Genomic DNA, 17611 nt, shown 5'->3' with positions numbered 1-17611 from the left:
TCGGTATTCTGAAGAATTCAACAACCAAGCAAAGCCTCCAAATGAGGTACATGAGGTGTGTGTGTGTGTGTGTGTGTGTGTGTGTGTGTGTGTGTGTGTGTGTGTGTGTGTGTGTGTGTGTGTGTGTGTGTGTGTGTGTGTGTGTGTGTGTGTGTGTGTGTGTGTGTGTGTGGTGTGTGTGTGTGTACGCACGTGCGCGCGCGTGTCATCTGGTGTCCAGGCAATCATGCTCCTCACTGTTTCATCATGGTCATGAGCACCATGTCCCACATCATTCATGGTCAACTGGCGGCCCCCACCTTTACTTAATCTGGCCCGCAGGTTAATATCGGAAGACTGATATATTATTGATTTCAGCTGTTACAATTCCAAACATACAAACATGACCCGCTTTAATTACTCTATTTTTCATGTCCGATGTATTTGTATTTAAGTTTATAAAGTTAACATAAGTATAACTAAATGCATTTAAGCTAAATCAAAATCGTACGTTTCAGGATTCCCATTAAAAAATAACAAAAGACAATTCAGGATTCCAATTAAACTCATAAGCAAAAATATCAGATCTACAAGCTCAAAACGTGTCGCACACAATGCATTTTGAACTTGTAGATCTACTATTTTTGCTACTCTTACTGGAGATAAGAGGCTTCTGCTTGACAGTAACAACATGCAATGTGGCCCACTGGAGTGAGTGTGGAAATATAGTGGCCAACCCTGGTGTAGAAACTGCGGTGTCTTTCTTTGCTTCCTAGATAGCCACACATCGCGCCACACGGCATCGATTTTTTTTTATTTCTTTTTGGGTGGGCACAAAAACCAAATGGGGGGGCATAGGCCTACCCAGGCCCACCCGTGGCTACGCCACTGGCTCAAGTACTGCCTTTATTTATATGAGTTAAAGAGAAGGTTGTCAACGGAAATAAGCCTTGCCTTTGTATCAGTGAACTGTACTGTCATGAAACTGTACCTTTTCTTATGCAAAACCTCTAATAAATACTTCAATCAATAAAAAAAAAGCTTTGGAGCGGGGAGCAGGGAGGGCAAGACACTTGACTGGAACATATACCCTCCTCTCTCTGAATTCCATCTATTTTCTTGGATTGATGGAAGCTCGGGGCAATTTGTCAGGTATGATTAAGTAGGCATCATAATACGATACCTTCATCAAGAGACATAGTGCACACACATGAAGATACCCTGATTCCTAAGCCCTGTCCTCTGCTGCTTATGGTGCTTTGCGAGACATACAGTATGTGTTTGGTCACCCGACACTGATGTCCTCCTGCTGTTACTTCTCTGAAATTTGCAACAGTCAAAGGTAAAAAAAAAAGGGATATAGATATATTCGAGCGAGTTCAAGTTATTGGATCTCACAAATGTCAAGGTTTCCTTGGCCTACACAATTTTTGTCTGGTGCTGACTGGTGAAGAACATTTGTTGGAATCTCCAAAAAGACATGGGTCAACGCCTACTTGAAGCCTGATAATGATGACAAACCCATTAACCGCTCCAAGGACCTTGGCAAGCGTTCCATTCCTCCTAAGCTTATTAATGGTGAGCTTCCATCAACATTGCAGTCATTGGAGCATTTTACATTCCATGTTTACTGTTCAAAAGGTCCAACAAATCTACTATTGCTTACTATTTACTTAGATGGGAACAATTTCTGTCAAATAACTTGGAGGGTGAGATGCTACCTCCAACTCGTGCTGCACTTGCACATATATCCCCTGTGACAACTACGTTACAATGTGGGATAAATCATACCTGACAAATTTCCCTGAGCTTCCACCAATCGAACAAAATTGATGGAATTCGAGAGTGGACGGTATGTTCCAGTCAGGTGTCTTACCCCCTGCCTTTCACTCTATGCTATGGTGGAGACTGTGTCAACACTATTAGGTTAGACATTGAAGATGACGATGATGAAGACAAATAGATCCTGCATGTCTGAAATTACTGTATTGTAGTGAATCTCTTTGGGCATAATTGACCATGGGCTCTTTAAGAGGATAGGTGAGTTTCTGGGGTGACAATAACAAAGAGATGTGTGTATTGTGTTGTCAGTGTGAGTGCAGTGCAATAAATGGACATGTTAGTCTGCACACCCAAAGTGAGAAGTTGCAATACCTTCACTATTGCAATCTCTGCAGTAACAGCTGTCAACCATAACTGTCTAACACAAAAATGTTATAAATAATACTGAGAAGTTCAAAAATGTAAAAAAAAAAAAAAAAAAAAAAGATCCCATTATGGCGGGCCCCCTGTAGTAACTCTGAGGACCCCCCAGGGGGCCCGGACTAGGGTTGGGACCCGGAACCGGTTCTTTAGGGTACCCGGTTCCGAAATTGAAGAACCGGAGCCGGTTCCATCATATTTTTATGACCGGGTCCTATAACGGTTCCTGGAATTTCTCAGGAGCGTTCATTTGGCCCAGCTGTGTGCCTTGCAAGCGACTGTGGTGACGTCTCGCTACATGTGTGAGCGAGGTGGATACGCCCACTCAAAGCACAGTCTATGACAGCTGAATGAGGATCAGAATACTAGCGTCCTTCGAGACAGACGGACGCTCACGGAGCTAACGTTAGTGCAGCAGCAAAACTACTCATGATTGTGGTTGCACTTTACAAGAGAGGAAAAAAAGAATGCAAAGTGAACGAAATGCAGTGCATCAATCCTTTCCTGCAAATGTGCAGTCTCCTAAACTCTGTACCAGTGACTGCAGCTGCCGCCTGCCGTTTCACTTTCTTCAGTAGCCTAGCAGCTAGCTGCTAACCACGTAGCGCAATGTCCAATTCATTCGGCTTGTGCTTCATTCATGGTGTTCCATATGACGGACGCAACGTTTGTCTGAGGTTTTGTGAATAACTAGAACTAGCAACAGTCAGCTCCTTTGAGCTTTCACACTGGTAGCAGCTGGGATGATGATGACAACGAAAGACTAGCCGATCTACAAGCTCACAGCACGTCACGACGGTGCGACGCGTTGTGAGCTTGTAGATCCTAGATCGGCTATTCATTGTTAAATAACCATGTATTCTCCACTATTTGAAAGTCCACCCTTAACCATGCATTGTTATTGTGATTAAGTTGAAATAGTAGTTATATAAGTTGCTGTAGTAATCAGGGAATCACTTTATTATGATAATTATGAAAGAAGAATATCTATATATACACATATGCCTATATACACATATGCATATATATATATATATATATATATATATATATATATATATATATATATATATATATATATATATTTATTAGGGCTGGGATGCGATTACATTTTGTAATCTAATTAATTACAGGCTCTGTGATTAATTAATCGCATTTTAATTGCACATCGAAATTTGACCTGAGAAGCATTTTTTTTAAGTAAAACACATTTTGTTGTACGAGTGAATCAACGAGTGAGTTTTTAAAATCTAAATTTCGCATCCACTGGGCCAAGCAAAGCGCGCTGATCGGCTACTTCTCCCTTTGCGTTTGTTGTCTCTTCTTGGTTGGTGCATCGCTATGATCGGTATGCCCAAAACTGATGGTTCTGTGGTGCAAAAACTAAGTGCTATTAAAATGCGTTAATTTTTTTTATTGCGTAAATGTTCTGTAATTAATTAATCGCAATTAATCAGTTAAAGTCCCAGCCTTAATTTATATATATATATATATACCGGTATATATTTATATTTATTTATTTCTACAGTATATGAGAACTTCCGGAACCGTTTTAGGAACCGGTTCTACCCGGAACCGAAAAGGGGTACCCGAAAAAGACTAGGTATTTGCTATTCATTTTTATTTTCAGAGCCCAGCTACAACAACTTATATGCTTCAATTATGATCTAATTCTATCTAGAGCAGGAGCAGAGGTCTGTCTGGGGGGTCCCAGGTGAGGAAAAAGACCCAACTAAAAGTTAGAAAGGTTATTCTGGCTGCTTTAAAAGTGTAATAAATGAACTCAGGATGTTTTAAAACATACAAAACAACTCTAACATGATGAAAATCAGACATTAACTTGCTGTCGTACTGTTCCGGGGTTGTCCCAATATAGATAACCCCCAGAAAGGGGTGGGGGTCCGAATATTTTACACCCATCATTTACTCATTCGATGCCTTGACCCAGAAAACATAGGATTGGCATGTTTAATTAGGTTTCTAGGTTGTCTAGAAGCCAAGATAGCACAAATTATGTATTTTATGTCGGCCATTTTGAACTGCCAAAATGGCGACTTTGCAGGTATCTGAGCAAATGGCAACACAGATTTTTGGTTTCCCCATGCTCTGAAGATTCCAAAAATGTATAGTTTTACTAATCCCCCAAAAAATCCAACAAAAATACATAGTAAACCTGACTAATATCTTGGCCCCTATGGTTGGCCCCTATCAGAAAATATTTTGTGCTAGTGAACCCCAGAAGAGAAGACAGAAGAAAAAAAAGGATATTACATTTTCGATATACAGTATAGCCTACATTATTCTTAATTCCCAAAAATAGCACATGTAGCTCACAGTTGTGATCCCTAGGGGACTTGAAGGAAAGGGAATTTCTTAGATTTGTCTTCTATTTATTAATTAAATTACTTAGAGGAATCATTGGATTTTAGTTCTCTTAGATTTTAGTTCTCTTAGAACCACTAGGACAATGGAGAAGAGATCCAGTAGAACTAAAAAAAAACAAGTAATTTCATGTTTGGTTGCCCTCGGGTGTTGCACACTAAACATATTTATTTTGTTTTGGTCATAGTCATTTGAATAAAATTACATTTTGTTTTAGTCATAATTTTAGTCATCAGAAATGTTTTAGTTTTAGTTGATTAAATATATGATTTTAGTCGACTAAATATAAGATTTTAGTCAACTCAAATGTACATTGGCTTAGTTTTCGTCAATGAAAAAAGGTAGTCGACCAAAATTTTTCACCATAGTTTTAGTTTGACGAAATCAACACTAGGGCTATTTAAATGTATATAACTATATTGATTTCACAGAAAGAACGGCCCATACAAGGAGATATGCTTGTGTGTCATGACTCGTGTTTGATACGTACCGTATCATGCACACAAAAAAATAAAAGGTTCTTCAGGGGTTCTTCAGTGGTTATTTGGCGTAATCATAGGGGAACACTTTTTTGGTGCTATATAGCACCAATATAGGTGTTATATAGCACCAATAGGTGCTATATAGCACCAGCATTTAAAGGTGCTCTATAGCACCAATGTGTAAAGGTGCTGTTTAGCACCAATATTTAAAGGTGCTATATAGCACCAATATTAAAGGTGCTATTTATAGATCGTCTATTTTCAAAATTACTTTCTTATATTATCTTTATTATACAACTGAGCAAAAGCCGCATCCCACTTCCAAGCCCATTCACGCCCACTCTGCATCCACTCCAACTCAACTTCAACTCAACGGTAGGTAGAACGTACGGAAAAATACCGCCCACCTCTATGCCGATTCGCTAACCGGCCCATTCACTGCAGCCGAGAACACAGCCTGCCCTGGCATCCTGCTCCCCCCTCCCCCTTCCCCCCTCCTCACACACTCAGTCACTCTGAGCAGACAGCAGAGGGGGAGACCTCTGAGAGAGGCTAAACTAAAGCTGCCTGAAAAAAAGTTGTTTAAACAGCTTGGAAACCATTCGCTGCCACTGGATTAATAACTGATCATCAATACATCTCAAATAGGGATCTACTACCTTTGGATGTTCAATTGGAGAGGACAACAGCAACACATTGAAATCCACGTTTTTAGGCTCCAACCGCTTGCATTAGATCCAGAGAAATGCGATGCGATGCGTGATCATTTGTCTTCTCTTCAACACTGCGCATATTTTCCAGCTATCCTAGGCTGTGTAACGTTAGGTTAACGAGCTCGTTGACCCTCATTTGACATAGGCAATCTGCGTGTGTCAACTGAATGCATTAGCCCAGATATCAAGTAATCATTATCTCCCCCTCATGCTAAAATGACTTTAAGTTCCACTTCTCCCCAAAATGTATTTTCCATCATGAATGACAAGCCTATACTATTGTTGCATTTAGGCTCTTTATTAAACTATAAGCCTGTGTTTTATTGCTACACAATAATGGTAAATAAAGTAGCGTACTCTAAAATAATCCATCCATCCATCCATCCATCCATCTTCAACCGCTTATCCAGCATCGGGTCACTGGGGTAACAGTTCCAACTGAGATTTCTAGAGTTCCTTAATCTATCTATAAATGCGAGAAGTCTCTGCGTGTCTGCGTGTATGTAATCCGCGTATCTCGAGAACCGTTCGTCCCACCGGCTTCAGATTCGGCACGCGCGTTCCCCGCCGCGGCACGGAGTGCAGTGCCGGGTCTCGACCCGACCCGACGCGCGGTTTTCCCGAACCGGCGCGAAACGTTCGGAATCTCCTTATTTGATTGTTGGTTTATTTGGTTGATTGTTGACATCAGGCTGTTCCAGAGGAAATCGGCGAAAGCTCTGACTCATTGTGACATCACTTCATAAAAGGCTCTGACATCACGTACGCCACATGAGTCAACAAAACATCTCTGTGAGTGTGTATGTATGTATGTAATCCGCGTATCTCGAGAACCGTTCGTCCCACGGGCACGCGCGTTCTCCATATATGGGCATAAAATGAATGCCCCCATATATGGGCATAAAATGGATTGCAGACAGACAGATACAGATATCTCCATATATGGACATAAATGGACAGAGGCAAACAGATGGTCAAAGATCTCCATATATGGGCATAAAATGGACGCAGACAGACAGATACAGATATCTCCATATATGGGCATAAATGGACACAGGCAAACAGATGTTCAAAACGGGTCCTATGACAACAGGTATAATGAGGTTTGCATTAAAGGGGGAACCGGCACTGTGTCTGCAACACAGTTGGAGGCACAGACAGATACTCCATATATGGGCATAAAATGGACGCAGATAGACAGATATCTCCATATATGGGCATAAAATGGACCCAGAACTATAACTGCAGTGATCTCCATATATGGACATAAAATGGACAGCGACATACAGACAGACAGATACAGATAACTCCATATATGGGCATAAATGGACACAGGCAGACAGATGGTCAAAACGGGTCCTATGAAAACAGGTATAATGGGGTTTGCATTAAAGGGCGGGGCATTCATTCCCTATTTACATTGTTCCGAGTTGGCCAGGTCGCCGACTAGACGCTGGGCCGCCCGAAGGGTGGCCCAGCTTCTAGTAATAATAATTAAAATAAACAATACTAATGATTATAATTGCGACCGTCAGGTCGCAGTTACTATGAAAACCTCCACCGCCTGTCTGTCTGTCTGTCCGTCAGTCTGTCTGTCACGTCACATCACACTTTTTTGCCCCTATCCATGTGAAATTTTCCACACACAATCCTTGTCTGCCAATCCACAACCTCCACCCTTCCAGGGACCCCCGCAGCTCCAGGGACCCCCGCCAAATTTTTTAAAACACATTTTTGAATACTGCTCCTACAGTTTTTGCCCTAAAATCACACAAATCGCTACACAGTATGTCTACACTTATCTCATCGACATGGATCTGTCCCATATAGCGCCACCATCAGGTCGATTTTTTAACACATTTTTGGACCTAAAATCACGCTGCGACCTGACGGTCGCTTATCATACATTCATAAATACATACAGTACATACTGTATAAATGTATCCGCCTTATTCCACCTTTATCTATACATTTCCACAACAATATACAGACAGAAATGGCATATTTTGGACATAGTTCGATTCGTGATTAATCATGATTAATTAATTTTTAAGCTGTGATTAATCTGATTAAAAATTTTAATCATTTGACAGCCCTAAGATGGATACATAGATAAAGATAAAGATTGGAATCTCGGAATCTCCATATCAGTTGCATCACTAACAATAATTAAAAACTAACAATAGTCATAATAATAATAATAATAATATCTGGAATTTACATAATACTTTTACAGTTCACTACAGTAAGGCACAGAACAGTACCATAAAGTACAGTACACTACCATACAGTACAGTACAGAAGATACAGTACACTACAGTACAGTACAGTAACAGCACAATACAGTACAGTAAGGTACAGTACACTACAGCACAGTAAGGTACAGTACAGAACAGTACAGTAGATACAGTAAGGTATAGTACAATACAGCACAGTAAGATACAGTACACTACAATACAGTAAGGTACAGTACAATACAGTGCAGTAAGGTACAGCACAGTAAGGTACAGTAAGCTACAGTACAGTACAGTGCAGTAAGGTACAGCACAGTACAGCACAGTACAATACAATACGGTACAGTACAGTAAGGTACAGTACAGCACAGTAAGGTACAGTACAGTACACTGCAGTAAAGAAGCGGGGGTGGACTCTAGATGTGAGCGGCCCAAAGGGCCGCGAACCTCTAGTTATCTTACATTATTTGACAATTTGGCTAATGTTTGACGGTTTATATAGTAGCCTATTCATTAAAACTTTTCTCATTTTGCAGACATTTGGTTAGGTCTGCAATTAAAGATTTAAATTGACCGTAATGTTATGTTTAATTAAGCTGTAGGTCATTCCAAGTGGTTATATGTATATTGCACCAATATTTAAAGGTTCTATATAGCACTTTTGTCAAATGGTGCCATATAGCACCTCAGGGTTCTTTAGTGGTTCTTTGGGATTGTTATGGTGCTATATAGCACCTCGGTACAATTACTGAAGTGCTTTATAGCATATGTTCCCAAACACTGGGTCGTGACCCACAAACACATTGTTAAGGGTCCCTTGATTTTATTATTATTTTGTTATTTCAAAACATTTTCAAAAAGCATTCCCCGAAAAGCTAAGGCGCGCTACACACAGTTGCGACAGCTATCGTGTCCGTGTAGTCTGAGAATGAGTGGGGTGGGGGTTTCCAATGCATTGTCAACGAAGGTCACGTGTTTTTTTGTCGTTGCCGTGTTTCTTGGCCAAAAGACAGCCTTCGGTTGAGCAAGAGACACGGCAACGACAAAAAAAAAAACAACCTTCCATTGACAATGCATTGGACTACCCCCTCCCCCCCTCATTCTCAGACGATACTGAGAAGATGTCTCACGCATCTGTGTGAGTGCGGCCTAAGATTTTCATGAAAATGCAATGAAGTCATTTCATTAATAAATAAATGAGAAGTAGCGCAGCGTTGTGATCTTGTAGATCTGCTGTTTTCACAATAGTTTGGGTCCCAGGCAAACTTCTCTTTTGGGTCTCAACCTAAAAAGTTTGGGAACCACTGCTTTATAGCACCTCAGGGTTCTTTGGGATTGCTGAATCCACAATGGTGCTATATAGCCCCTATCGTTAATGGAACTAAATAACACCATTTGACAAATGGTGCTGCACAACTTGCCTCACCCAAGCCATGCTACTCATACACTGAGTTGGCATGCCCGGAATCGTATCCACAACCTTGTAGCCCAAAGGCAAGAACTCTGCCTACTGAGCTAACCAGACACATACTGTATATCCTAGACACGTGCCTTTTGACAAATTATGCTAAATAGAACCACAAAGGTGCTACAGTATTACCACTAGAGGTGCCAAATAGCACTAGATTATTTACAAGTGTTAAATCGTACCAGAGATGACTAAATATGCTTCTAAATCACACTTTTAGTAAAAACCTGTATAATGTCTTACTGAATATGGCTTAAAAGTTTCCGAATCCTGTACTAATACTATAATCCAAAGTCAGAAAATCGTAATTTATTTCAGGCAGACAACTCTTGGATTAATTTGGAATATATTTTATTGAGCATTCACTGAGCAATTACTGAGCATAATATATGAAGCATAGCATGAGCATGATATGAAGCATAGTTTGGCGTCAGGACTCTGTCTCTCTTCATTCCCTGTAAGTATAAACATTTTAGATATATTATATAGCAAATAGAATTATTTACCAAATAGAATTACAGGGAATGAATTAAGACCCCCAAAACTGCAAGACCCCCAAAACTGCAAGACCCTTCAAGAAAGCCTGAGAACAGAGTCTGACGCCAAGCCAACCATCTGTGAGAATGGTGGAGCTCCATAAGACTAAGCTGATCACACAATTACCCCAACTACACTTGCATTAGCAATATGTGGAGCATTTAGCAGCCATACCCAATGTTGCATTAGCGATATGCAGCATTTAGCAATCATACCCAGCGTCCACCAAAAATAAAATTCCCCAGCAATCCACCAGATCTGCAAAGGTTACAGGAAGCAGAATTCTGTGGCAAGCAGCATAATAAGTTTCAGATTACAGGGCATGAGCGCTCATTAGCTTTTGAGCATGCAGAATTTAATTCTCATTAAAACAAATATATCTAACATAAGCTGCAGAAGACCACTGCCCCAGATATTTGAGAAGCAGTGGGAACTAGCAGTGCTGCAGTTGTAGCTGCGCCAATGCAGAGGGAATGAGAAGTGTAGACCTCTGTATGTTTGTTAAGCTATACTAAAAGATACAGCTAGTATAAATAAGTCATCCTACAATTAATGAGTGGGTTTGATCACTCTACAGTAGATGGGGTGCAAGCGGTGCTGCTTAGTTAAACCCATCACTTTAGACAGGATGCAAGCGGTGCTGCTTAGCCATCACGATAGACCGGCCATAACCCTGCAATTTTTAAAGTCTATCATCTAAAGCTGCGAGACCCGTGCCAACCGCCATGATTTAGCCAACCATATCCTCGCTTGGATATAATACATTGCTTTTTGAGCCACAAGAATGTCCCATTTCCCTGGGTGAATGCACAACGTGCATAAGCTGCTGAGGACCAGCGGCCCATAACTTTCAGTTGGAGCCGGGACCAGTTGCATTCATAGCGAGATGTACAGCTGTGGAGCAGTCCATGTTGATGCAGAGGAGAAGCAGCATGTTGGGTAGCCAGCCTTTGAAGGTCAGATGCATCTTGCCTCACCAGAGGATGCCACGCCGATACCATGATATGGAGGATAGAGAGAAGTATTAGTTTGAGAAAATGGTAGACTTAACCTTTTCCTAGTAATTAAGCAAGTAATTATGATACCATACTATGCGTTTAATCTGACTCATTAGCAACCATATAAATAACACTCCTATATTTGAAATGATCATGAAGGAACTGACTTATCCAACTGACAACTGTAGTGTGATTGTATATGAATAAGAGACTACATAAAGACACTGTGGCTGCACGTGACTGAGTGTTTGAGTCAATGCATGAGTGATTGGATACGCATGTCAAGCATTGAGCAGCCACCTTGGCTTAGAAGACTAACCAGAATGCATTTAAGCTACAGTATGATTAACGAATGACCTGCCTTTCATGGCTTCATGGCATGGACAGAGCTGCAATGGAGATGAAAACCAGCCGCAACCCCCGAGCCTAGGCCTTCCAGCATCCTTGATAAGCAGAAGGTCATCCCGTCACCGAAATGGGCAAAGCTCATGAAACCGAAAAAGCAGTATAAATTTGAGCATGCCTTCAAATGATGTTGATACACTAAATTCAAGGTAAAATACAAGTTAGTTTCAGAACTAAATTCAAGGTAAAATACAAATTAGTTTCAGTGCAAGTAAGAATCCCAAGCCATAAACTGATATGCATTGACGCAGCAGAGAATCTGATTAAACTTTAAATGCCCTCTAAATGGCACCCCTAGGGGGCAAGAAGACATCGAACCCCATTGAAACTTCAATTTACGATGATTAGAAATAGCTAAGATAATCTGCTCTCCAACCAATCTACTACCATTAACACAGAGTATGAGCAATGGCAGCCTCAAGTAGAATGAAGGCAGGCAGCCTATGCAGTCACAACATCATGTGTTAACACCCAGTGCATCTCAACTGTTACGAACATTCAGCAAGTACCGGCTGAGCATAGATACGAAGCAGTTTCTTCATTTCACACGACTACTTCAAATTTACCATGCTAGCATTGTAGCATAAGTCAATGACACATCCCTGTGAGTTACTAGCATTAGCCACTAACGCTAGCATTTTGCGGCAAGCACTTCACCATGCTAGCTTTTCTACTCCTACATCAAAGACTACGTCAGAACTCTGCTGCACCTGGATGAGTATTTTTGCAGACAACATTGCTGGGCTTCATTTAACTTGACAGGCTTCATTTAACTTGACTTTTATCAACTTTCGTAACTTTAATACAACATACTGGCTTGAAGCTTCACATGAAAGATGCTCAATCTCAGCCTGCTCCATACACGGACTAGGCTGATTCTAACAGAAAATGTCATGTTCAAAATAGGACTATCCTCCTCCAGAATAGTTAACTTCCACTTAATTCTCCCTGTGCACGCTCATGTGTTACCCTTGTATCCTGATAATCTTTAGACATATTTCCAGTTTGTTCATGTACATTGTACACACTAATCAAGCCTGGTGGTTACACTTACAATACTGTATACTGCCTCAGCCTGCTACCATGGCCTGTCTATATTCCATGCCCATGATGATGGACCAGTTATCTAAGCCGACATCAGCAAAGGGGAGAAGGCGACAGCCAGCCCCATGGCCTCCCCTAAGTAACAAGAAATCTTGTGAAATACAATACCAATCATCTATGACGATGATACACAAAAGAAGAATCATCATTTGAAAGCAATCTCACCCACTTTACTCCAACCTGTGACAGTTGAGTATGGACTAAATAGGACTGAAGCCAGAGCACATGACAATCAATGGGACCAAGTAGCATGGTATCAAGTTCCTTGCGCCCATGCATGGATATGTGTTAACATAATTAATACATTCCTATAATCTTAATAAATCTTCCTATAATCTTGCAATACTCTTTACCCATTAGAGATGTAATCAGGATGGAACCGAACAATCATCTTCATTTTCAAAGTGCTTAGTTATGAGCACCTACAAAGTGTCTCATATGCAAAAGACAAATAATTAGGCTATAAGCTTAAGTAATAGCCCAAATTCTCACTGACCAAATAGATGATTTAGTTGCCAGACTTAGTGAGAGGAAGCAACCAGGTCTAGAAACAAGAATTGAATACAGCAACATGAGCACTTTAAAACCTATTGGATGACCGCTATCTGAAATAGCCAATCTGATCTACAAGCTCACAACCACTGCCACCATAATTTGCAGTTTAACTTAACAGAACAACAATTTTGCTTATAATAGTCAGACCTGGCAACACTCACTGCCTGGCGGAAGCGTGGTGGAAGGAGGCGTAGAGACGGCGGTGTGACGGATGAGCGGAACGCGCGGTTTTCGAGCGAGCCAAGGCGAAAAGTTTGGGACTGAAATGGAATCGGCAGAGGAAGATTGCGAAGGGGATGAGAATAGATCAATAAACCAAAAGAAAAGGAAGAAAGAAGGAAACAGAACAAGTTCTGAAAGCGATGAGCAGGAAGAGAAGTGTTGCTATGGAATGAGAGCAGAGGCTAAAGCTGACGGCATTTTCAGTGACCAACATGCAGTAGGAAAGTTTCTTGTGAAGCAAGTAGGACCCATAAAGTCATTGAGGATTACCAGGACCGGGCTAGTTATATTTGAGTGTTCACATGCTGCCCAGTTTGATAAAGCCATGAATATATACAAGTTTGGGGAGTGCCCAGTGGAGGTCTTTCGGCTTGGAGTCAGACAGTACTGTAAGGGAGTAGTAAGTGGAGTGCCACTGCGCGTGAAGCCAGAGGCATTTGTGGAGCTTGCTGAGGAAGTGTGTAGTGCAAAAAGAATGACTAGGTTTAAAGACGGGAAACGGGAGGAGAGCACATCAATTTGTTTGACGTTTTTAGGGAAGGTTGTACCACAGAGAGTGTTCTTAGATTACCTATGTTATCGTGTCAGGCCCTATGAAAGCGCACCACTAAGGTGCTTTTGTTGTCAATTATACGGGCATGTAGCGTCCGTTTGCAGGGAAAAAAGGAGATGTGGGAGGTGTGGGGAAGGAAAATGCAAGGGGGACTGCGAGGAAAAGCAAGAAAAAGCCAGGTGTATCCATTGTGATGGGGAGCATTATGCGGGATCAGCCCTGTGTCCGAGGAGAGAAAAGGAGAAGAAGGTGTGCAGAATTCGGGCAGAGAAGAAGGGTTTATCATACGCTGAAGCGGCAAAAAGAGTGGAGAGGAACAACACAAACAGGGACAGCGATCTGGAAGTACAGCAAGAAGCAGAGGAAAGCAAGGTCACAGAGACAAACATCTGTATGGATAAGACACGGTTCTTGGCGTTCATTTCTATGGTCATTAATTGTGCAGTGGAAATTCAGTCAAAATCAGAAAGGATCAAAATGGTGCTGGAAGCGGCTAGGCGATTCCTAGATGTTCTGGATGTCACTGGAGAGGACTTGGATACTATGCTAAGGGAAGGGTTCATGCCACCTCAGGCCTTAGGGGCTGGGGTGTAGAAATGGACACGGGGAATGGACTATATTTGGGTGGATTTTAAATAAATTAGTGAACTTTTAAGTAGAAATAATGTACTACAACAAAGAGTCAAGTTTACACTACAGTCCAGTTGGTGGCGGTAATGCACCCTCCAAGGGTTGCCAACTGCCATAAAACTCGAAAGAAGAAGAAGAAGAACACTCACTGCCTGTGTGTTGTTCCTTCACCAAGTGAGTCACTGGCACTAGCCGGTGGCTAGAATCATAGTATTCATTATAGCGATATAGCATGCACCTGTTTGAAGCAGGGATGGGAATGCCAGGAGCCATGCATCTGGAAGGTTGTAGCCAGCTTGGATTAAACTGCAGGACCAGGCTGGCGTTTGCCGAGTGTAGGTAGCCCTGTGAATAAAGGTTTAAGAGCAATCCAGAATGGCATCTGCTGGGGGCAAAAGAGCACCGGTCATCAAGGGTTCAGAGTGCACTACAGAAGCAAGGCATGCTGTGTTAGCTACACTAACACACTATACATACAAGCTGATTTCCACTACTGCCACTGATTATAGGCTATGCTGTGTTAGCTTGTGCTACAAACAATCTGTGCTTTGTTAGCTTGTGCTACAACAAAGGCTTGCCTCATGGGAGGCAAATCATGCCATGATAGTTTGTGCAACTCATGTGCTTAGTAATTCATATTAGATGAGGCATGTTCAAGTTATGAGTAACATCAAAACACTTAAATGAGAAATACTATAGTATTGGCATTAAGGTAGCTGTAGCAATCATTGTTAGCATTAGCATTTTAGACACAGAGTTAGCTATGATTGAGAGCAGTAGTGGTAGTAGCAATAATAGTAAGGCTAGCATGCTGTAGAGCAGAATCAAAGTCAGCTGTATTAGCAGAATCATTATCACCAAAAACATTAGTGCAGATAGTACAAAACATCAGCAGCAGTAGAGAGCAAGCAGGGCAGCAGCAGACAGCAGGGCAGCTGCACAGCCAGGAGAAAAGCCAGAATGAAGAGGTAGGCAGAGGGATTTAAATACCCGCCCTGATCAGGTGAAGAGATCATGTGACTGATGACCTGATCAGGGAAGCACGCCCCCTGAGTTGTCTGCATGAACTAGCTTCGCAAGCTTCGCCTCATAAAATACTTAGATACATTAAATAACGAGGTAATATTAACTTACATTTCATTGCTGCCAGGCACAAACCTATTTTTAATAAAACCATTACTTCAATTAAAATTAAAAGAATAACTATAGCTGATCTACAACACATTGTGGTCTGAATTGAGCTTGTAGATCGATCGAACAATTTCAACAATCCCAAAGAACCCTGGGGTGCTATAAAGCACTTAGGTAAAATATCACCTCAACAATCCCAAAGAACCACTGAAGAACCCTGAGGTTCTATATAGCACCATAACAATCCCAAAGAACCAGGGAAGAACCCTGAGGTGCTATATGGCACCATTAAATATTGGTGCTATATAGCACCTTTAATATTGGTGCTATATAGCACCTTTAATATTGGTGCTATATAGCACCTATATTGGTGCTATATAGCACCAAAAAGGGTTCCCCTATGATTACGCCAAAAGAACCACTGAAGAACCCCTGAAGAATCTTTTATTTTTTAGAGTGTGCTCTGTGAGTGCTGGTGCACAGGTGCGAGTTCTTGTATCACTACCAGCTACATTAATTTTGTCAATGCTTTTGCAGGTTCCTCTTTGTTGGGAGAGCTGAGGATAGTCCTGGTGGGCAAGACTGGCTCAGGGAAGAGTTCGTCAGTGAACACAATCCTTGGAAAAAATGTCTGTGAAGTGGGCGGTAATGCAATATCTGTGACCAAAACGTGTACTAAATACAGCGGGGAAGTGGACGGGACAACGGTGCATGTCATTGATTCACCAGGGGTGTTTGACACAGGAATAAGCAATGAAGAGCTGAAGTCAATCATAGGGGAGTGTGTTAAGAAGTCCGTCCCAGGGCCTCACGCCTTCCTGCTGGTGATAAGGCTGGGGGTGAGGTTCACCGAAGAGGAGCAGAATGCCGTTAAATGGATCGAGGACAACTTTGGAGAGGACTCCTCCCTGTACAGCATTGTGCTGTTCACGTGCAAAGATCTACACCGTCCTGAAGATGCTATTAGGGAGAGCAAGGGAATAAAGAGGATCGTCAACAAGTTTGGAGGCCGGTACCTCGCCTTCAACAACAACGACAAAGACGACCACCAACAGGTAAAAGACCTCATCGAGATGATCAGGAAAATGGTCGACCGCAACGACGGGAAGCACTACACCAACAAGATGTTCGAGGAGGCTCAGCAGAAGCTGCGGGAGGAGGAGGAGAAGAGGGTACAGGAGGAAGAGAGGAGGAAAGCGGAGGAAAGGCAAAGGTGGCTAGATGAGGAGAGAATGAGGTCGGGTGGTGCGAAATGGGGGTTTGGGCTGGGGTTACTGCTGTTAATCGCCGGAATTATCATTACAGTAATGGTAGAAGGGATAGGCCTGTATGTAGGAGTTCCATTAATCCTATTGGGACTTGTTTCTCTCATAGTTGCATTAGTCATGCATTTGTATAAAGGGCAGTGTCGTATTCCCGCACAGGCAACAGCAATGGCAATGTCAGTAGTATAATGATGTGCTGTGTGTGTTTGTGTTCAAAGATGTCTCATGAACGGCTTTTATCATGGTATCATGGTAGCCTACTTGAACACAGATTTATACGTGACAAATAAGGATTTCTGTTTGTATTGATCGTCTTGCAAATGTTTCTCAGGAGCTGATTCCATATTACTCTTGGTTCACAATGTTTCACATACAGTAATGTATTGAAATGAATAAAACTCATTATTCTGTGTATTTGTTCCATTATTATTGCTATTTCCCAGAATTGCACACATAATATCATTATTCAACTCTTACCTACTCCTGTAAACCATCATGCTACACATTAGTTAATTAGTTAATTTCACTTTGACACTGTCACATGGTATGATAGTAGCCGTTGGCACACAGGAAAAGTGGAATGACTTTCTCCTGAAAGTCACAGTGATGGCTTTGAAATTAGATGGGTTTTAATCACATTTGACTACTGTGGACCACTGTTTATTTTTAGCAAGTTTTAGTCTTAGTCGTGGTCTTTTGAATAAAATGTAATTTAGTTTTAGTCACATTTTAGTCATCTCAAATGTTTCAG

General features: G+C 41.6%; 1 protein-coding gene across 1 annotated transcript; it reads left to right on the top strand.

Annotated features, from left to right (window-relative positions):
• Positions 1-14550: 14550 nt before the first annotated feature.
• LOC308299973 (GTPase IMAP family member 7-like) lies at positions 14551-17198 on the top strand (the record flags this gene model as incomplete). Its single annotated transcript, XM_080743741.1, has 3 exons — positions 14551-14638; positions 16133-16832; positions 17192-17198. The coding sequence occupies 3 exons, from the start codon at positions 14551-14553 to the stop codon at positions 17196-17198; spliced, it is 795 nt and encodes a 264-aa protein (XP_080599867.1).
• Between the last annotated feature and the right edge of the window lie 413 nt (positions 17199-17611).

This window comes from Nannobrachium achirus (genome assembly GCF_963921795.1).
Source record: "Nannobrachium achirus genome assembly, chromosome: 15".
NCBI lineage: Eukaryota > Metazoa > Chordata > Actinopteri > Myctophiformes > Myctophidae > Nannobrachium > Nannobrachium achirus.
The sequence above is the reverse complement of the archived record's forward strand: the minus strand, read 5'-3'. Positions and strand labels throughout refer to the sequence as shown.